General features: G+C 32.9%; 1 protein-coding gene across 1 annotated transcript; it reads right to left on the bottom strand.

The window, feature by feature from the left end:
• Positions 1-16,003: 16,003 nt before the first annotated feature.
• LOC127739129 (potassium channel subfamily K member 2-like) lies at positions 16,004-22,153 on the bottom strand. Its single transcript, XM_052250716.1, has 6 exons — positions 22,013-22,153; positions 20,895-21,043; positions 19,987-20,151; positions 19,284-19,613; positions 17,398-17,546; positions 16,004-16,612 (listed from the first exon to the last, which is right to left on the bottom strand). The coding sequence occupies exons 2-6, from the start codon at positions 21,034-21,036 to the stop codon at positions 16,547-16,549; spliced, it is 852 nt and encodes a 283-aa protein (XP_052106676.1). The 5' UTR covers positions 21,037-21,043; positions 22,013-22,153; the 3' UTR covers positions 16,004-16,546.
• Between the last annotated feature and the right edge of the window lie 1,400 nt (positions 22,154-23,553).

Here is a 23,553-nt window from a genome sequence, read left to right as displayed (position 1 = left end):
AACATGATACACATGATACACGAGTATGTCAAACTCCCCATCATGGTGAAGATGCATTCTTCACTGGAACTGGGAAATCACAATTCTGTCTGTAAAAGTGATTATAAAGTATCAGTATGCATTAAAATTGTTTGTAAATGACTTGGTTAATAAATATTAAGTATAAGTTTCACTGCATGCATATTTTTTATTTCCATTGCTGTAATATTTGCAGGTAAAGTGCAATATTCACAAGAAAAATTTACTTCAAAGTTTTACTCCAAAATCTCACTCCAAAATGTTCACTCCAAAATCTCATTTCAAAGATTTCACTCCAAAATCTCACTCCAAAAGTGTACTCCAACACTCCACTCCATAAAATATATTATGCCTGTTATAACTGTAATAGTGTTACGTAAATTCGTTAGCAGTATATACATTTGAGGGTTTGGAAAGGGTCTACTTTTGTTAATTCATTGTATGTAATTTATATCTGAAAGCTAATACTTAATATATATATATATATATATATACAAGTCTAAATTGAAAACAACGTTCAAACCTATGATTGCGTTGGATAAAAACCGCAATTTTTATACGTGTGCATGCAAAACAAATTCTTGTTAGAGGGGTCTAAATACAGCACAAACAACATTTTCCAAAAGACCAAAAAAGTGAAAAAGTATATTTTAACAAAACGCATTTGACTAACAGGTCGAACAAAAAATGTTCTTAAACCCTGCTGACTGCCATTGGCGATTGCCAAATAAACGGATCACCGATGTAATAAATGCATCTTAATTTTAAATTTAATACTAAACAGAAAACAGTAAACTTGCGGAAAAGATGATATACCGCAAACAAAAGGTGCAAAGGTTTTTGTACACCATATCCAGATTTCGACAAATAATGTTTCTTCAGTGATGTTAGGAATCGAAACGGTATTTGAAAAGTCCAACAATTTACCTCATTTTAGGATAGACTCTTGAATTTTGAGGAGTCAAAGTAGGATGAACGGATCATATAAACCCTAAGGCAAATATAATACAAGCTCAAACGAAAAAATATAAACAAGTCTAAATTGAAAACAACGTTCAAACCTATGATTGCGTTGGATAAAACCCGCATATATATATATATATATATATATATATATATATAACGTCTGAATAATAGTCAACGATTATTCCCACGAGAGCGCTGGATCGTTACGAGTAACGATACATGTACACAATAAATAAATTATATAAACGCCTAAAACGTGTACACAACAACACCAATGACAAAAAAAGGAACTATAAATGTAATTATTTATAAATATTTCGGATAACAGATATCCTTCATCACAATCATATTTACTGATGAAGGATATCTGTTATCCGAAATATTTATAAATAATTACATTTATAGTTCCTTTTTTTGTTATTGGTGTTGTTGTGTACACGTTTTAGGCGTTTATATATATATATATATATCAATTTTACTTTGCTACAACATTTTACTACAATGTTTCACCACTCTGAAATTTTATATAAAAACACATTTCAATCAATTGTGTGACCAATAATATTACATATTCACAATTTTAAGGGTGCAAGTTGATTTGTCTACTAGTCTCTAGGCAAAGTTGACTTTAGATGAATTTGGCTATTTATTTTAGGTATTTTTTTGTCATATAGCTCTTCAACGGTTTCGGTACTTATACATCCTCGGATTTCAAATGTTTGGCTGTGAGCTTTCCTGATGAAGGTAAATCCAGAAAAGCGCTTCGGACGCATGAAATTATTAAACGTGTTGTTTTCAATTCCCTACTTGATAAAATTTCTTACCTGATTTACATTTATTTGATTTTCTTGAAAGTATGGTTCCCCAGCTGTTTTTATCTAATGTATTGTTGTTCTCAATTGTAAAGGCCGCTTTTTTTCATTACAATTTAAATGTTGTGAATAATTCAGAGATTGATTTTTTGTAATATTTTCTTCATTATTTATTCTTGTAGCAGTATGAATATTTGTATACTATTGTTCAAAAGAAACTATAGATTAAAGAGGTCATGTCTAAGCAGCACAAAATACTTCCATACGTAATTAATTTGGAAGAGGGGCATGCTTACTGTTCATAAGGGATCTGTTGACAAACAAACAAAGACTCTTAATGTAAACAATGTAAAAGTAAAAGTCATTTTCCTCAAAGGTTTTATGGGTGGGATCATTATTTGGTTTGGACATTGATTACAGCAAGTATGCTTCATAGATGACAATAGAGACTTTTTATTTGCCGAAAAATGTCTTTGTCACGTTTGATTGTAGTTATTTTATTTATCGTAGTTACAAAAAAAGTAAATTAACAAAAATACCGAAATCCAAGGAAAATTGAAATTGGAAAGTCCCTGTGGCAAAATCAAACACATTAAAAAGTAAAATAACCAAAAAAAAAGGGAACTCCGAGGAAAATTCAAATCGGAAAGTCCCTTATCAAATGGCAAAATCAAAAGCTCAAACACATCAAACTGCCATATTGCTGACTTTGTACAGGCATTTTCTTAATTACTATAAAAACAAAGAAATATATCAACAAAGAAAAACAAAAAGGCATAAAGACAAAGCACATCAGCAAAAACGAAAGACAAGAATACAAAAATATACCAATAATGGAAACGAATGGAAAACGCCCGTCCGACGTCTTGTTTATGAATGACCAGTAAGTCGACTTACTTAATTTTCGCATGTGATAAGCAACAGGAAAAGTACCAGTTGTTCTTACCCTTTCGGTGTATAAAACCAGGTTTAAGCGGAGTTTATGGTGCTTCATTTTTATTTTTCTATGCAGTCTATCAAGGAGAAGAGAGATTGAAGACAGGACAGAGAGACTTTGGTGAGAGGAGGAGACATGCTAAAATGCTTCGAAATAATTAACCTACGAATCTTATAGATATTTTCAAGTGTCTTTCATGTGTAGTTGGTGTCTCACTCTCTTAACAAGGGCAATCAGATTTTACATAGACAAAAACTTGTTTATATAGATTTTTTTCATCGTTTGTGCAAGACGTGTCGTCTCACTTGCTAAGGAAGTTGTTATAGTTTTTTCATCGTTTGTAGAAGACAAAATGTCGTGTTACTTTCTAAGGAAGTTGTTAGGGCTTGTTTCATCGTTTGAGGTAGACGTGTCGTCGCACTATCTAAAGAAGTCGTTATAGCTTTTTTTTAATAATTTTTTTATTTTAATTTCAGAAGGTTACACAAAGCAGTTAATCTGCGTCGTGGCCTTCTACGTCCGCATATAAGTTTCTTTGTTTTGTTTTCATATGTGAACCTTGATGTTAAAGTTATTTCTTCATTTGTGGAAGAAATGTCAACCCCGTTGTTATAATTATTTCGTCGTTTGTGGAAGACATGTTTATTTTTATCTAATAAAATACAGATCTACAAAACACATTCAAATGAAATGAAATCAAATGAGTTTTATTTTAAGTTGGCAAGTTAAATAACAATACAAAAAAAGCTCTGTACAAGCTTTTTAACCGACATACATAAAAAAATAAAGACATCCATATTATATACAGTGCGTGCAAACACAAAAGTACAACACAAGACATACAATAGTTCACACATACAAAATTGTCATATAAAAAGAGTGTTTAACATAATAATATATGGGATAACAAACTAATTGTTCGGAGAATAATCGCAGGTCTTCCCAAATTATATAATATAAATTCAGTTAAATCCTGCACAAGTATAACAGTGATATTTGCAAAAGTTAGCAAATAAACGAATGAGTCTTTCCACCAGGTTTGTACATGAATAAGCAACATGACATGTGTCACATGCGGAGCAGGAACTGCTTACCCTTCTGGAGTACCTGTGTTCACCCTTGTGTTTGGTTGAGTATGTGTCGACAATCTAAAGTTTTCTATAAAGAGTTGTGTGGACTTGGTCGTCTTTTTAGTCGTTTTTGTTTTTTTGCCTTGTCGTTGTTATGAGTTTTAAATGTCCCTGGGCATATTTTACAGATACATTTTGTCATTACAGAGTCCACCACTAGAAAGGAAAGCATTGTCTCACTCACCTTCCACGCCCAGTACTAGATTAAGTATTTCTTCTTCTTACATTATCTATAAATAGTTTTCAGTGGTTTTTATCAACTTTATGGTTTTACACTCAATTTAAATATTTTTATCAATACATGTGCTAAAAATTATATGCTGTCAGATTCATAAAGAACTATTTACTGCAAGAACATTAAAAAAGCAATTTGTATAATTCTAAATTTTGTCAGAAAATTATTTGAGTTATCTCCCCTATACTGATATGAAAATTTTGAAGGTTTCAGATATTGATTTGTTCTCGGACTTGTTACAGTTGTTTGATTGATGGTGATAACAAGTCAGCATTATTTAACATGAAAGTTTCTTCAATGTAATGATTGTTAAAATGATTTATCCACTGTTGGCCTATCTGTTGTTTAATTCCGTCCATTTCTATCATAATATTTTTCAACAGGCTTGTGGCTTACTTTACCTTCAAAACATTATCATTTCATAAGCATGATGATCATAGCTAATTTTGGTATTAAAAAAAAAAAGAAATAACCAGTTAAATTATATTTTCACTATTTGAATTTTTATGATTGTTCCATAAATGCATGAACTTGGGTGCTGTTATTTTTCATTGGCCATTTTGTTCAAATTGGAGACTTTGAGGCTTCCGAAAACTTGCATCTTCAAAACTGTGACTCCACCTTCTCCATACAAGGTGATATGGCTTTCGGCAATAATATTGACGACTCACCTCGGAGTCAGAGTAGCAATGATGAATCTGAAATCAAAAGAGTAGGATCATTGTCGTCAACGGACAGTATTTACACAATTTTCTATTGTTTTCGATGACGGGGAACCTTTCCGTGACTCTGCCGTGTATTGTAAAATGGACCCAGATCAAAATGCAACAAATTCAGACTTAAAATAGCCCGCTCGTGTTCCTATCAAATCATATGTACAAAAAATTGAGGAGAAAACTCAACCTATTCAGATTCCTTTAACTAAGGTTAAACAGAGAGAACGTTGTGCTATTATTAAAAAAGACTGGAAATAAAATTGAGAATGGAAATTGGGAATATTTCAAAGAGACAACAACCCGACCAAAGAACAGACAACAGCCGAAGGCCACCAATGGGTCTTCAATGCAGCGAGAAAATCCAGCACTCTGAGGTGGTCCTCAGCTGGCCCCTAAATAAAAGTGTGTACTAGTTCAGTGAAAATGGACGTCACACTAAACTCCAAAACATATAAATGAACTAATATTAAAAAACATACAAGACTAACAAAGGCCAGAGGCTCCTGACTTGGGACAGGCGCAAAAATGCGGCGGGGTTAAACATGTTTTGTGAGATCTCAACCCCCCTCTTATACCTCTAGCCAATGTAGAAAAAAGAAACACATAGCAATACGCACAGTAAAACTCAGTTTAAAAGAAGTCCGAGTCCGATGTCAAAATAGGTAACAAAAGAAACTAAGCAAAATGACAATGATACATAAATAAACAAAGGACTACTAGCAGTTACTGACATGCCAGCTCCAAATCTCAATTAAACTGATTGAAAGATTATGTCTTCATCATAGGAAAATCAAGTACAATCCCTCTCGTGGGGTTTAGTATCATACCATCATAAAATATATGAAAAGAACATAACCCGTATCATGCCAACAACTGGTTTTAGAATAAATGTGTTTATTTCCGATGCAAAGACCCTTTGAGTGTATCAATATTAATACCAAAATATGCAATCTTTAATGACTTGACAACAGTATCGTAACTATATCCTTTCCGAATAAGTCTGTTTAAAGGTTCGGTTAGCTTTTGAGGTGAATGCCGACATTTTTGTGCTTTGTAAAGAATATAACCAGAAAATATTGGATGTGAAATACCTGAACGTATAAGATGTCTGCATGTTGATTTATATTTACGAATGATGTCCTTGTACCGATGATAAAATTTAGTAAATGTTTTGACTAGTTTGTGATATCGAAAACCCTGGTGTAATAATTTTTCACTAATACAGAGATTTCTTTCGTTGAAATCAAATACGTTGTTACATACACGAGCGAATCGAACAAGTTGAGATATATAAGCACCATAAGATGGCGACAAGGGAACGTCACCATCTAAAAATGGATAATTAACAATAGGAAATGAAAAATCATCTCTTTTATCATAAATTTTGGTATTAAGTTTCCCGTTAAAGATAAAGATATCAAGACCCAGGAAAGGGCAGTGTTCATTGTAAGTATTAGCTTTATCTTAAATCAGTTCGGCAGGATAAATCTCTTTAGTGTACATACTGAAGTCGTCATTATTTAGAGCCAATATATCATGTAAATATCTAGAAGTGTTATTAAATTTTTGAATCAGATGTTGTTAAGTCTGCAAACAAATTGTTTTAAGACAAGAAGTCGTCCATCCAGTGTTGAACGAGAACTCAGATTCTATAGCAGACCTTCAAGTGTTGAAAGAGAATTACGAATATCTAGTCGTCCTTCAAGTGAAGAAAGACAAGCTAGAAGTGTTAGTGTTGTTAAATAGTAAACTCCCCGATTGCCTGAATTTGACCGACTATTTCTACGTTGGGAGATGTCGGATACGACATATCGTCTTCCGTCAGTCAATCGTTACAGTGATGAGATGTCTACGACCGTGTTACTAGTAGCCTGGACCAACTGAACATTGATTTAAATAATCTGATTGTTATGAGAGGTTGGGTAAAACAGTTTATTGATAAATTTCAACAATCAAAGAATTGATTTGTAGGCATGGTAACATTTTTATGAAATAGTTTATTTTACACTAATGTATGTAAAGGTCCTTTCCCCATGCTTGTGATTAGTTATAGTGCTCCGTTGATTTTAAAAATTAGTGTTGACTTTTTTACATTACACATTTGTTATAGAAGCAAAATCAAATCTAGTTTTTATAATAATTTAATATGAAAGAATATACATATACTTTTTGATACAAATAAGAAGTTTCAAAAGAAAGGTTTTTTGAGAAAAATATATTTTGACAAAAAATGAATTTAATAACTGTACAATGTACAATATATTTGCACTATGGATCCTATGGATACAAGAGATTGATATGAGTTGATTGACCATTTTTTTAGTTTGAATTTTTTTTTTATTTCTTCTGTTTCTTTTTGTTTATCATGTTTACAGTTGTAAATGTTTACAGAAACCAAGATGTCTTAAATATTTTAGTGCAATATTTGTGTTGTTCTCATTGCTGATTTCTATTTTACTTTAGAGATGATCAGTAACCAAATGTTAATATTTATGTCTTCTGATTTTTTTTTTTCATATAGATTCAAGGTTTTAATAATGAAAAGCAGTTTTGATCCCCAAAAAAATGAAATCTCATTTTTCTCATGATTTATATGTTTTTTAGAATAAAATCGTCTAAAATTATTCTCCCGTAGTTTTCTGAAATTAAGCCCCCTTTCATAAATCTTGAGTCATCCCCTGTTTACTGACTTATTTTAAAAACAGTTCGACATAACCCCCAGTGACCTTCAGATTATTATTGCTGACAATGTCAACGCTTGTTTCTAGTGATAATCATTTCTCTGTTGATATTTGATTTTTTTGTAGTTAAATGCCGTTAGCTGACGGAGTTTTAACAGGACATTGCTACCAAAGTACTATCTATCACGTCACCAGTCGTTTACACTTGGGTATTTTTGTTTTTCAAGTGTTAAATGTTTGTTATGTAATTATAAAGCAAAAGTTTGATGCTGATTTTATTTTAAAAAGATCGATTCAGCACTTCCATAAATGTAGCGTCGCGTCAGGTGTGAAAAAAGTGACACTGATGTAACTCAGGATCATAAATGCTTACCGTATTTTGTATATATAATACGCACTTTTTACCCCAAAAATTGAAGTTGGTAAAGAGGATGCGTATAATGCACACCTGTAATTGTTTTTTTTTGTATCATTTTATTAAGGTAGCCCAAAATTGGTATTGCCCTAACTGTTTCAGCTATTCTGTATAAAATAGCTCTTGTAACAATCTGAATAGAATTTACTACTGGCAGGCAACAATCTAAATTAAAATTGATCTCTTGCCCGCAACAATCTGAATAGAAATTGACCTCTGGCAAGCAACAATCTGAATAGAAATTGACCTCTGGCAACAAGAATCTTAATGAATATTTACCTCTGGGAAGCAACAATCTGAATTAAAGTTACCTCTGGCAAGCAACAATCTGAATAGAAATTGACCTCTGGCAAGCAACAATCTGAACAGAAATTGACCTCTGGCAAGCAACAATCTTAATAAAAATTTACCTCTAGGACGCTACAATCTGAATTAAAATTGACCTCTAGCAAGCAACAATCTGAATAGAAATTGACCTCTGGCAAGCAACAATCTAAATAGAATTGACCTCTGGTAAAAACAAATTGGCTAGCATTTAAATAATTTCTGCCGTAACAGCTAATAAATGTACACCTTGAACAGGTTATTTCTTTAAAGGAGGGGCCAAAGATACCAGAGGGACAGTCAAACTCATAGATCGAAAATAACTGACAACGCCATGGCTAAAAAATAAAAAGACAAACAGATAAATAATAGTACACAAGACACAACATAGAAAACTAAAGACTAAGCAACACGAACCCCACCAAAAACTGGGGGTGATCTCAGGTGCTCCGGAAGGGTAAGTAGATCCTGCTCCACATGTGGCACCCGTCGTGTTGCTCATGTTATTACAAATCCGGTAAATAGTCTAATTAAAGATATGTCTCTCATGTGGAAAGGTATTTTCTAATAGCCAAAATCTTTGTTTTCAATTATAGTTACCTCTGAAGTTCATGACAATAAGACTTGTATATAAGTTTTTTTTACCTTTTGCTGATTTCTATTTTACCAAAAATTTTGTAAAACACTACCCTTATTGATACCAACCAAAGAATGACAACTCTTAAAATGGGAGACAACTCAAATTTTGCCCACAGAAAGACATTAAAGAACTTAAAGTCTTCAGGAAGTAATTTTAAATAACGATTTTGAATTTAACAAAATACAAACTAAAGGATCTTAAAAGAAAAATGATTTTATTGTTAACCAATGTGAAAATTGTTTATCTATAATCTGATGAGTAACCAATGTCCGTACAGGGCTTTCTTTGTGATTCAGAACACAATCGAATTTTTGCTTAATTTTTATTTTAATGTGCTTTTCATTAGTAGTTACAATGCTTTGTTTTATAAGTAAAGTTTTCGAAAACATTAGGGCAATTTGTTTCAACATCGAGTTTCATATCAGTTAGCAAATTAGCAATGTTTCACTCCTAAAAAATTTCACAGCAACTCACAAGGCCAGCAGAGTTATTCTATCAAAACTTATTGTCTGGGCCGACAAAGCTAACTTAGATTAGCTTCAGACACGGTTAATTAAAAAAATATAGTTGCAGCGTTATAAATATTTCGACTTTCTATGACATTATGTATGGCCACTTCAAGGTTAATGGAGTGCAAGTTTAATACTATCAGAAGTTTTTTAAAGCAAAGGATGAAAATAGTACTTGATAAATTGTTAAACCATTTTTTTTTGGGGGGGCTATTTATATTTTTCCATATAGATTTGATTTTAATTTTTGGTGTTTTAACGCCACTTTTAAGCACCGCTTTTGGGCTATTTCGTGGCGGCCACTTTTTATTGGTGGAGGAAGCCGGAGTGCCCGGAGAAAACCACCGACCTTCGATAGGAAAACTGACAATCCTAGTCAATTAAGATTGGAGTCGAATGCACCCGCACGAGCGGCGTTCGAACTCACAACCTCAGTGTTGACTGGCTAGTGATTACAGTAGTAACTACTTAGACCACTCGGCCACCGAGGCCCCTTTTTCCATATAGAAGGAGGTCATCATATTTTATTTCATTATTATATTATATTAAAATATTGTTCAGTTTTTAAAGAAGATAAAGAGTTTTCAAAAGTTTGACTAATTTTCTTTTTGCTTTAAGAAGATAATTAAGGATTTAAGGCCAGATTTTTAGCCAAATATATCTGTTATTAAACAGCCCGTCGCTTTTTTGAAAAATAAAGTTCAATAACTTCTAAATGTAATTTCAGAAATTTATGAAAAACTAAAGGGAGGTTAGCTTAATAGATATAAACCAGGAAAACTGCTCAAAACATTTTAAAGATATTGTCCGAAAACTGGAAAATCACCCCCTTTTTAGGAATAAAATCCCATATATCGGAAACGTAAAATCTAAAATTTATAAAAATCGAAAGGGAGCTTATGTCAATAGATATAAACAATTCACCAAACTTTCATGAAAACTGCTGAAAGAATTTTTGAGTTATTATCTGAAAACTGGAAATCCCCCTTTTTTAATGAATAAAACCCCATAACTCGGAAACTTAAAATCTAAAATTTATAAAAAAACGAAAGGGAGCTCACGTCAATAGATATAAACAATTCACCGAAGTTTCATGCAGATTGGTTAAAGCGTTTTTTAGTTATTGTCCGACATGTTGACGACAGACAGACGGACGGACTGACGGACGGACGGACGGACGGACGGTGTACCATAATTCGTCCCGTAAACGGTCGTATTAAAAAGCGAAATAAATTAACTACAGTATTACACAAAAGAGTAACAACTCAATTTATTAATCACTTGTAACAATTAATGTTATTATCTTATACTTAATTACAGTTTAACCATAAGCAAACCACTATTTATACAAATGATTTTCCTTGTTTTTGTTTGTTGGCAGAAAATAAATTTGAAGATGACTTAACCTCATTGTGATAGGCCTTAAATTTACATTTTTTTAATTTAAATTGAAACCTTTTGGTAACTATTTTTTGGTTTACTTTTATTTTTTTTTTATTTTTTTTTTTATGGGGGGAGGGGAGATTTTAAGTAATAAGAGGTTGATGAATTATTCATTTGTCTTCTTTAAGAATTTAAAACTAACTTAAAGTCACATGTTTTTGAAGCATGTTCAGTGTAACCAAATATGGCTGCATACAAGGATGAAAATAATATTTAAAGGTCATAAGTTTCAAAAAACCATCTTCAGCATGTTCAGTAATGGTCAAAGACATTTTAAAAACATTTCATACAGTATATATATCAATTCTATAACCTTTCATGATCCTATTACATGTGTATAACATTTGAATGTGAAAAATGAGTAATTTCCACCTTTCTGAACATGTTAATAATGAAAAACGATCTTCCAATTGTGGGCAGTTAAAAGATATTTTACATATATGTATTTAACCTTTAAGGATCTGCAGCCGGTTAGACGAACGTGGCATTAGCCAAATTGGTCATTAGATCCTCATTAAGCCTTTATGATGCATTAGGCTAATGAAGACTTAATGACTCATTAGACTAATGACACGTTCGTACAACCGGCTGCAGAATGTGAGACATTTAAATGTGTTATTTATTATGAAAGTGCAATGCAATTTATTGTTGTACATATATTATACTGTGTACAAATGAATCTATGATTTTATTAAATTAACAATCAGCTTTTTTTTGTTTTTTAATTACATTACACAAAATACAATACAAAATGCAGACCCTTTTGTTTTTGTTGGGATAAAGATTGCATACAAACCCCTTATGTGGCTGACTTGATAGTTATCAATTTTTCAGACTTTATCACTACTTTTAAGATACACACAACATCTTGAATATAGCTTACCCGAATAATTCAGTCCCTCCCCATTATCGATCTCTCCTAATTGCTAATGTAGATATCTAGATCAGCGAAATATAACAACTATATTATTTGAGTAGGCACAAAAGTCTATACATCCTATCAATGAACATTTTAAGAAATCAATGAAATATGTACTCAGATATTCAAGTTTCAAAATGATCTGTAAGTGTTTAACCCTTAACCATTGACTTAACTTGTACATGGTGCATGAAATTAATATCTGTTCTAGAAATATCAATGCTGTCAATGTGTCAAGTAATATTTAAAATTTGAGTTATCCTCCTTTTGTCCATAATCATAGTTATTATATCTCCAATTTATAGTATTGCCTTCCGATACTTTATACAATGCAATGTGTTTAATTTTTAATTCCCACTGAAAAATGAATGCAATCTGTACCCTTCAGTTCTCTTAAACTCTTTTATATACACATTATATTTCATGTACAGCAATCTATATCAAGGATTAACAAAAGATTTACTGAAAATCAATTTTACTTTTAACTTTATCACTTGTCAGGAAAAAAAACTTACAACAAAAGTAAACAGAAGTCAGATTAGCTCTTCTTGGGATGCATTAAACCTGAGATTACTTTAACGAATGTGTTATAGTAATCTCAGCACTAAACAACCAAATATTATCTTGAATTTTGAATAACATTATTGTTTTTTTACCTTTAAACTCAATACATATTTTATCTTTTAAGATCTTTTTAAAATCGGTTCACAGAAATAAAAACAAACTTAGCCACCCCTCCTTGGAATGTGGTTTTGTTCATTTCCATAGCCTTATTCTATAAATCCTTTGATACAACTCCACACTAAAATGTGTTTATACATAACTGAAAGGATTGATTGATGGTGTTTAACACCAAAGAAGATGGTAGTTATTTTACCTTAAAATTTTCTTTTTGCCAAATATTTAACTTTCTGCTTAAATTTTATGCAACAAAAATGCAATAATAAACAATGAACACAGCAAGGATTAAGCTGCATCTATTTACTAAAAAGCATCAAAACATTTTTAAATGGCACAAATCATAGCGGTCACACCAAAATGAAACTTAGAACAGTTTCTTTGGTATGAGTTTCTGAATGGGGTTTACAGAATAAAGAATAAGCAAAAGGTGCAGAATCAAAGCAAAAAATATAAAGAATAAAAATTGCTTGATTGATTGGTGTTTAACGCCACTTTCAACACTATTGTGCTATTTCGTGGTGGTCAGTTTTTATTGGTGGAGGAAGCCGAAGTACCCGGAGATAACCACCGACCTTCGGTAAGAAAACTAACAATCCTAGTCAATTAAGAATGGAGTCGAGTGCACCTGCCCCGTGCGCGATTAGAACTCACAACCTCAGTGATACAGTAGTTCGACTACTCAGACCAATCGGTCACCGAGGCCACTAATAATAGTACAAAAATAGCAAAAACAAATAAAGAATAGAGAATTATGGGTAAAAAATAGAGAATAGAGAAAAATGGCATAAAAAATGAAAGAATACAGACGTGGAGGACAACCCCCCCCCTATCCTCTTGTATGGTATCTGGTTGATACCAAGGTGACAAGTAAAAATCATAAGTAAAGGACGTACATGGACGGGTAACTGAAATGGTAGGAAAACAAATATCTACAAAACATCGCAGAAGAATTATGTTTAATCCTTCACATGAACCTTAGGGTCTCTAAATGTTTAAGATAGTTTTATACAAAAAGTGTCTTAGTTTCTTGCAAATTTTCTGAAGCAGTCCATAAATCTTGATCCAATTTTTTTAATAATTTGATGACAAATATTTTTAATAATTTGATGACCAATGCTTTTTGGTGAGTGTTGATGACCAAGACTTTTCTATGAGATTGATGACCCAGTCTTTTTGATGAATTTGATTACTAAGGCTTTTTGGTGAGTTTGATGTTTCAGGCTTTTTGGTTAGTTTGGTGTTTAAGGCTTTTTGGTGAGTTTGGTGACTAAGGCTTTTTGGTGAGTTTTGATGAGATTGATGACTAAGTCTTTATGATCGATTTGACTAAAGCTTTTTAGTGAGTATGATGAATAAGGCTTTTTGGTGAGTTTGGTGACTAAGGATGTGTTTGTGACTTTTGATGACTAAGGCTTTTTGATGAGTTCAATGATGAATTTGATAAGCAAGGCTGATTTGCGAGTTTGATGACTACGTTTTTTTGAAAGTTTGATGACTAAGGTTTCAGAAACTTCCTGTCAAGCTTTTTAAATAAAGACCAAGTTGTATGTCACGGTAAATTAACTCAAAGCACAACAAAATTCAGCCAGTGTAATTTCTTTATCACAACTGAGGCTTTATATATATATTTGACCAAGGTTGTTTAAGATTAATGTTTAACAGTAGGATGACTAATGCTGTAGATTGTTGAAGTTGATTAAAAACAAGTGATATGTTATTCTTTAACTAAGGTCATTTGAGATCAAATTGTATGTCACATAAATTAGCAAGTTAGTTTAATGTTGTTTCAATGACACAAAATGTATTGCAAATGATTCTGCCAAGGTTGTATTAATTCATATTTGTCAACAGTATGACTAAGGCATTAAAAGATGATGTTCAACCTTATGTAAACAGTTCCATGGTCTGTGGACCTTAAATAACCCTTACAACAAGTTTTAGGAGCTTATTAGCGGCCTGTTGCAAAGCAAAATGTCTGCTCCTTTCCAACAGTGGCAGTCAAAATTATCATTCGCCACGATATAGCCTTTTTGTGCTGATGAGGTGTAAAGCAATCACCAATCGATCGATCAATCCAAATTATTCCCCTTTCATCCCTGTCGTTCTACCTTGCAGAAACTACCTATTGTATTATTGTAAACAGTTTGCTAGGTGTTATGTAAGCAACAATCAATCAATCAGATAATTTTCAGCAAAGTTTATTGAATCTTTAGATATATTCCGACCTAAGTTGTCGTAGTGTTGTGTTTTCAGAAGGGTAATTAAACTGGAGATAATTTCCGTTTTAGTTTATGTTCAGTGGTTGTCGTTTGTTGATGTGGTTCATAAGTGTTTCTCGTTCTCGTTTTTTATATAGATTAGACCGTTGGTTTTCCTGTTTGAATGGTTTTACACTAGTCATTTTTGAGGCCCTTTATAGCTTGGTGTTCGGTGTGAGCCACGGCTCCGTGTTGAAGGCCGTACTTTGACCTATAATGGTTTGCTTTTACAAATTGTGACTTGGATGGAGAGTTGTCTCATTGGCTCTCATACCACATCTTCTTATATCTATATAATATGGCTATACATATGTTTCTGTTCGTGATCATGTTTTATTCCGTTAGGATATTTGCCACTGAGGTTGCCAAACATTGTTTTTTTAGTGGAATGCCTTAATTTATGATTCTTCCAATGTAATCCATGATACCACCAGTTTAATGTAAAAATGACGGACTCCCTTTCTAAAACAAGTTCTTTGACAAAGACTTTAGATAACTTTCTAAAACAAGATATTTGACTAAGGTTTTAGATCACTTTAGTCAAATATCTTGTTTTATGGGGTTAAAGTTTTTTTTCAAGGAAAGGGCGGTGACATTTATTTAACTATAAGGGATATATATTATATTCTTTCTTATAACATCCTAGGTATATAGATTAAGAAGTATATACATCTTCAAATGGATATATATTTAATACTGATGTAAGTATTTTACAACCATTTTGTTTTCTAATTTTATATGAAATCAGCGACATCTGTTTAACTTTGAACTAGCTGTCAGTAACTGCGAGTACTTTGTGTCTTGTTTGTTTTAGGGGATGTATAAATTCCCTGCGACTTTCGTTCTGTGTATTTGTTAGTTGTGTTTCTGTTTTGTATCGATCTGATAAGTTAAGCCCTTTTCAACTGTGATTTTAATTGTTTGTTCTTATGTTGTGCTGTTACATCACTGTCCCAGGTTAGAGGGAGATTTGGCGCCAGCAAACATGTTTAACCCGCGGTATTATTAATGTGCCTGCCCCAAGTCAGGTGCCAGTAGTACAGTGCATGGTTGTCGTTCATGTCTGTCAAATTGTGATTTTCGTAAATTGTTTTATTATATACTAGGCCTTTAGTTTTCTCAATTGAATTGTTTTGCATTATTTATGTCGGGGCCTTTATATCCGAATATACGGTATGGGTTTTTCTCATTGTTGAAGGCTGTAATGTTCCCTAAAATTGATTACACCCACTTCATTTGAATTTTGTTATGGTGGATAGTAAACTCATTAGCAATCATACCACATCTCCTTATTATTTTATTATGTATTTATTAAAAAATTATTGATTTTATCCATCTTTATTTTAATTTCTTATGTCCAACAATAATCCATTAGTTCATTTAAAGCTTTTACATAACGTTGGTACTTCTTATACACGTGGTATCTATAGGACTGCACCAATCAACACCCGGAGATATTAAATATCCTTAACAAACAGTGTTTAGAATTGAAGAAAGAGTGCTTAAACTGTTAGGGAACGACCATTTAACTTCAAGGGGGAAGGGGTATGGTTTTTTCCTAAAACAAATATCCTGATCCCTAATTTGATGAAAAAAAATATTGTGGTTAAGCAGATGACAAAAAAAAATATTCTGAATCCAGATTTTCCCCATACCTTATAGTGCGAAAAAAAATCTGACTCAGGCAAAAACCATAACCCCCTCCCCCTTGAAGTTAAATGGTTGCTCCCTTACATTTTAACATATGTGGTTCTTTTTGTAATATATCCGTATAATTGTCTTCAATGTCCAAATCACGTCTTAATTTGTTTGAACTAAACCATCTACTAGTTGATAGTCTACAATGACGTCACAGTTGACAGTCACATTCCGGCCTGTTTGATACTAGTTTTCTGTGACTTTTCAGCTATTGGTAGATCATTGGAAATCTGCAACATGTTGAAAAATATTATTTTACAGTCAAACGTTTTAGTTTACTATTGATAAAAGCATTTTAAAAAAAATGAATAAAAGAAAATGTTGGATATATGTAAATAACACATACTCACACACAAAGAACACAATGACATCTGAAATACACTGAGCTTGCTTTCAGTAAGGGAGCTACCATTTGATTTTTATGGGGGGCTAGGATGAAAAATTGTGTCCTGCATTTTTTTTTTTTTTTAGTTGTAATTCTGTCCTGCCTTTTTATTTTTCACTCTATTCGGTCCTGCCTTTTTTTTTTTATTAGTTTATCCTGACTTTTTACATAAATTGTCATCCTGCCTTTTTTTTTGTGGCCAAATTGCTCATCCTGCCTTTTTTTTACTCAAAAATCCTGTCCTGCTTTTTTTTCAAATTTCCTCCTAGCCCCGTGAAATTATGTGATTTTAGTGGATTGATTTTTCATTGCACATGTTAACTTTGAATAGAGAGAGGAAACACAAAAAGCTTATTGCTTCTACATATTTACGTGTCTGTCCCAAATCCGACATTTTGTCTGGTTTTGCTCTTTCTTCTTGTATTGTTTTGCCCATTTTATGTGTCAGCTAAAATCAATTAAAGGTATCACTTAAATCCATCCACATTTTCATATCAGACAAATAGGCACAAAAAATAAAGATTATAGAATAATGGGGTGCTGGAATATAAAGAAAAGAGAATAATATGATTAATTTCCATATATCATATTTCATCTCACCATCCCCTAGCTGATTGTATCTGGACCTACCTTATATTTATCTTCTCTTTCCGTTATAGATTCAGTATATTTGTCACTAATGTAACTGATGATTGTGGTGAACCACGCCAAACCGATGTAAATCCAAATATTTACTAAAATCTTGTATAAAGTTTTGTAATTTTGTTCTGCGTTTGAAGCTGCAATTAAAATAATAAAAGAATATTTTCTCAGTATAATGAAACCAGACATCAGAAAGAAATAACTACATCAAATATAAAGAATAGATAACTAGTACATTGATGTTACCAATAACAACAAGAAGAGTAGATATTCAGTTCTAAGTTATATACTCAACAGAGAAAAATATCATTATTTTGAGAAAATGTAATCATACTCTGCCCACATGTCTTTCAGATGAGCCATCTTAATTTTAACTGCTATGAAATGTGAGTGTTTTTCCTCTGTCTTTAACTCCATCGTTTATGAAATGCGCCTTGTTTTATGCATCTTCTGTCTGTACAACTAGAATCAACTAATATATAACAGTATGATGCTGTATGATTGCCAATGAGACAACTATCCGTCAGAGATCGTATAACGTAGATGTTAGCAACTATAGGTCACTACATGTACGGTTTTCAACAATGAGAAAACCCCATGCCGCATAGCAATCTACAAAAGACCCTACATGACAAAATTTATAACAAATGAAAGAACCTTAGTGAGCGCGCTCACATACCCCACGTCCCCACATTGTCATTGGAGAAATAAAATAAGTGTAAGAAAAGAAAAAAAAATTGTATCAGAAAAAAAAATTGAATCATAATTTCCTGTCAATATGCACATCTACATAGTATGTCCTTATTATCTACACAGTTTCATGAAATTCTGTTGTATGGTTTGAGAGGAGTTGGGATGACAAAAGGTTGCAGTAGTATATTGGGCAAATAAGTTCAAAGGGGCGTAACTCCTGGAAAAAAATTGAATCGTAATTTCCTGTCGATATGCACATCTACGTAGTATGTCCTTATTATCTGAAAAAGTTTCATGAAATTCTGTTGTGTGGTTTGAGAGGAGTTGCGATGACAAACTGTTGCAGTAGTATATTGGGCAAATAAGTTCAAAGGGGCGTAACTCCTAGAAAAAGAATTGAATCGTAATTTCCTGTCGATATGCACAACTACATAGTATGTCCTTATTATCTAAAAAGGTTTCGTGAAATTCTGTTGTGTGGTTTGAGAGGAGTTGCGATGACAAGAAACAGGACTGACGGACTGACGGACGGACGGACGGACAGACGGACGGACGGACAGACAGACGGATGGACAGACGGACAGACGGACGGACGGGTCAAAAACATTATACCCTCCGCAACTCGTTGCGTGGGGTATAATAAAACGAGAAAATCTTTAGTTCTTATTGTAACCAAGTTCTCGCTGACGATGGGGAGAACATGTAAGAAAACTGAAAGTTCAAAAACGAAGAAAAAAATAGAATAGAATGGAGGAAAAGATAGTGAGGGACCAGGAAAAGCTGGGGACAGAAAGGAGAAAGAAAACATGTATACCTTTCTTTACGATATAGTAATTGTTGAATGCTGAACAGTGCACTATGGTTGCAAATTTTTGTGTCTGGTGGATAATTGTCTCAATAGTAATCATATCACATCGCCTTATTTTTTTTATATCCAGAAAAGAGAGCTTGTATGTGATTAGAAAGCCACCGCGGATTATTCCCTCATACGATAGAACTGTTTCAACACAAATGCATGCATACTTACTAGAAAACTACAATAACTCCTAACACATTTATATACTTACATTTACAACAATATCATTAAGCTTTCAAAGTATAAGTATGGTCCTGTTCTAACACGAGCACTATACAAATCATTGCTCTTATACATTGAAAACCCATCTAACACAAACACTTACCTACTACAAAATCACCAAACCCTATGGTAAACAATGTAATAAAACAGTAATATACAGATTCCCCGTAAGTCCAGTCTTCTATAAGATGGAAGACCAGCGCCGGTAACAATGTCAACAATCCAACTATAAATACATTTAGTACTATATGTTTTATGAAACTTTCTGTTTTCTCATATTTTGTACATTTCCTATTCTGTATAGAATAAACTATGAATTTCAGTTTTTCTCCAAGACCCAGTAACATTATCCCTGTGAGTGGAATCCCCAGCAATGCGTAAAATATACAGAAAGTTCTTCCTCCATCTGTGACGGGAGACTGGTTCCCATATCCTGTCAAATACAAGAAATCATATAAATATATACATGTAATATTGTCATAATGTCCTATATTGCCAATAGTCTAATTCAATTTTCTATTGACGCATGCTTCATAATAAAATTTATTTGCAATCACTTGTACAATAATGTTTTTGTATAGCTTGCCTGATAAGGGCCAATAACTGGTTTAACATAAATGCCTAATTTCTAAATTTTACTACTTAAGATATTGCTTCACTTCATTTTCATGTTGCGTTTGACTGTGTTCGTTATTTTTCTAACTGGTACGTTTAGAATAATTCATGCAAAAAATGCAAAACATTAAATGTCCCGGTAAACACCAACTGATTCTGGGGAAAGGTTTTATTTCCTTTGCAGTAAGTACCTATAGTAGTTGTAACGGTCATGGCAAAAAACCAAGAACTGGGATAATCCCACTGTGTTGCACTTCTTGTCTCGTTTGTTGTAAAAACTCCATTCTGATACGCTGTTAGCACTTTACGGAGAAATTTCTGTAACTCCTTGTTACTCAAACAGGTGGAATGATTAGCTGAAAAACAAACACATGCATTTGTGAGTTACGAGCACTTAGATGAAATGAATTGTTTAGTTATTCATGTCAACTCTACAAACAAGATGACTTGTTGTCTGAAACAGACTTAACGACGTGTATCATACGTGGCTTAAATATAATCAATTGTTAGTATATATGTAGCTCATGGATAGAAATGGTTTACTGAACATAAAAATATCAGTAACTTACGACTGCTCAAACATCAGGAAAGTGAGTTCAAAAAGTATACTTAGCGTATGAATGTGTTTACATACAAATTTTAGTTTTTTTTTATCAATTTAATATTCGATTTAAGTCTCATCTCTCATTAATAAAATACAAAATCACAGTAAATGTATGCATGAATGATAAGTTCAACTTAATCCGACATCATGTTATTTTACTACAGAAGATCAACCCAATCATTTTTTTTTTCACTTTGATAAACGTTATTCATATCTAATAACTATGATTGATCAATACATAACACATTCTTAATTCTGACGGAAAGGTAATCTTAAGTCTTCGATTCTGTAATGATTTACGGCATCTAGATAACGAGCTATTTGGAAATATATGTAAATATAATGATGAGCCCAATAACTGATGCTTTAATAATACTTATATCATACTATATCAAAAAGACAAAACAAATGAAAAACCTAAACGCAATTCCAGGGTTCAGAATTTCAAGCTAGTTTGCACTTTATTATAACGTAAAGCTAGGTAATTACACTTACCAAGAAATGTATTAACAGTGGAAAGTATTTCTGATGACGTCGTGGTTTCATTTTCTGATTCTAATGTCATAAAGATAGCAGCTCCAATACACACATACATCAGATTGACAACCATCAACAAACAAACTGTACTTCTTTCCATTTCTTACCTACGTTATATATATTGACAATAGTACAGGATTTAGTATCTATACTGTGTCAATCAATAATCTACATCCAAGTTTCTATCGACAAATAATTAATAAGGAGATGTAGTATATCAATAAGTTTAATACACTAATGTTATCAAACTAATAAATGGTCTATCGAGGGCAAGATTACAAACGTGACAGTACACTCATTAGTGAACATGACAGCACACCAATTGGTGAACATGGCAGTACACCAATTGGTGAACATGGCCGTACACCGATTAGTGAACATGACCGTACACCGATTAGTGAACATGACAGTACACAGATTAGTGAACATGACAGTACACTCATTAGTGAACATGACAGTACACAGATTAGTGAACATGACAGTACACAGATTAGTGAACATGACAGTACACAGATTAGTGAACATGACAGTGCATGCAGTAGATAATATGGAAACAAATATATATTTTAATTTTCACAGTTGTGAAAAAAAACTTTGGTTATCTCCCTTTGATCCATAACTTGTGCAGATTTTGTCGTATGCAACGTAGACATAACTTCAAAATAATCAACGGTTTGAAGAGTATAAGAAAGTACATGCCAGGGAAAATAAAAACTGAACATAATTACAATAAGTTTCAAAATAAGTTTTTTGTATATAAATAAAAACATAAATATTTATATTTATATAGGTGTTTTCCCGTTTTCTCAAACCCTTAAGCAACATGTATTCCATTACGTTAGATGGCAATGCTTTTAATCTAGGAAAAAGATTTAAGATATATGTAGGTACAGCCTATGCTATAATATATAGAAATTAAGAAGATGGTGTATGTTTACCAACGAGACAACTATCAACCACCAAAGACCAAAGGACAAGAATGTAGCAAATACAGGTCACCGTACAGACTTCAACAATGAGCAAACCCATACCTTAGGGACATTTAACAAGAAAGAAATACAAATAGTGTATCTTACCTTTACATTAATGTCTTTAATGATCCAAGTTTGTCCATGGATCTATTAAATGGTCTTATGGCAGGTCACACCCGTTTTCCGTTTGTAAATATACCTACACAAATATTTACAGTTCTATATTCAACTCCTTCAAGTTTAACCGAGCGTATACATTTCCTTTTAAATTACTATTTTTTCTCGTTATTGTAGTAAAGAATAACTGTATAATGAGAATATGTTGTAGTTCTACATACTGAACCATGGGGAACTGCGATTAGTAACTTCAGTGCATAGGAAAATATTTAAAATGAATGCCCACTCCTCCTTCATTTCCTTAAACTAGGAGTACTCTTCAAAACCAAACAAATCTTGTATGTTTTACTTTATACACTACTCTTCCCTAGCAGCCAAACATATTAGCCATGCATCACCAACAGTCAAACAACGTAACCATGAAAGGCCGTTCCTACTTATTACAAGCAGCCAAACAGCTTAGCCATAAAAAGTCAATAAGAATACCTTTCACATTCATCCAAATAGCGTAATCATGAAGGATTATTCGAATAACAATTAATTTATTTTCCAAATAAGACCAACACAACACATTGAAATATGATTGGAAAACATTTGAAATGCAACAGGACAAACTAACATTGATTTTAATCCAAAATCTTCAAACTGACTTTTTTAGGGATGTATAAATGCCATTGTCCCAACTTAGGGGGAGGGTTGGCGCCTTCAAACAAGTTTAACCCTGTCACATTCTTTATCATGTGCCTGTCCCAAGTCAGGAGCCTGTAGTTCAGTGGTTGTCATGGTTGATGTTTGTCATATTTGTTTTCCGTAAATTGTTTTTGTTATAAATTAGGCCGTTATTTTTTTCAATTGAATTTTTTCGTACTTTTCATTTCGGGGCCTTTTAAAGCCGATTGTACGGTTTGGGTTTTTATCATTGTTGAAGGACTTACGGTTGCCTATAATTGCTTACATCCACTTAATTTGAACTTTGGTGGATAGTTGTCTCATTGGCAATCATACCACATCTCTTTATTTTTTAGCTCACCTGGCCCGAAGGGCCAAGGGAGCTTTTCTCATCACTTGGCGTCCGTCGTCCGTCGTCGTCATCATTACCTTTTTACATTTTGAAATTCTTCTAGAGAACCACTGAATGGAATGAAACCAAACATGGCATGGATGTTCCTTATGAGGTGCTGACCAAGTGTTGTTACTTTGTAGCTGATTCATCATCCAAGATGGCCGCCAGCGGGGGACTTCGTTTAACATAGGACCCTATGGACAATACATACAAATGTCTTCTTTTAGAGAACCACTGAATGGAATGAAACTAAACATGGCATGAATGTTACTTATGAGGTGCTGACCAAGTGTTGTTACTTTGAATCCGATTCATCATCCAAGATGGTCGCCAGCGGGGGACTTCGTTTAACATAGGACCCTATGGACAATACATACAAAAGTCTTCTTTCAGAGAACCACTGAATAGAATGAAACCAAACATAGCATGAATGTTACTTATGAGGTGCTGACCAAGTGTTGTTACT

Source organism: Mytilus californianus, unplaced genomic scaffold (genome assembly GCF_021869535.1).
Source record: "Mytilus californianus isolate M0D057914Y unplaced genomic scaffold, xbMytCali1.0.p SCAF_4, whole genome shotgun sequence".
In the NCBI taxonomy this organism is placed as follows: Eukaryota; Metazoa; Mollusca; class Bivalvia; order Mytilida; family Mytilidae; genus Mytilus; species Mytilus californianus.
Note: the sequence above shows the minus strand (reverse complement) of the source record. Positions and strands in the feature narration are given on the sequence as shown.

Coding starts and splice junctions, on each gene's coding strand:
- LOC127739129 (XM_052250716.1), bottom strand. CDS start 21,036: ATGGAAAGAAGTACAGTTTGTTTGTTGATGGTTGTCAATCTGATGTAT. Junction 19,614..19,986: donor GACCGTTACAACTACTATAG/GTACTTACTGCA, acceptor TGTATTTGACAG/GATATGGGAACCAGTCTCCC. Junction 17,547..19,283: donor GTTTGGTGATTTTGTAGTAG/GTAAGTGTTTGT, acceptor TTTTAATTGCAG/CTTCAAACGCAGAACAAAAT.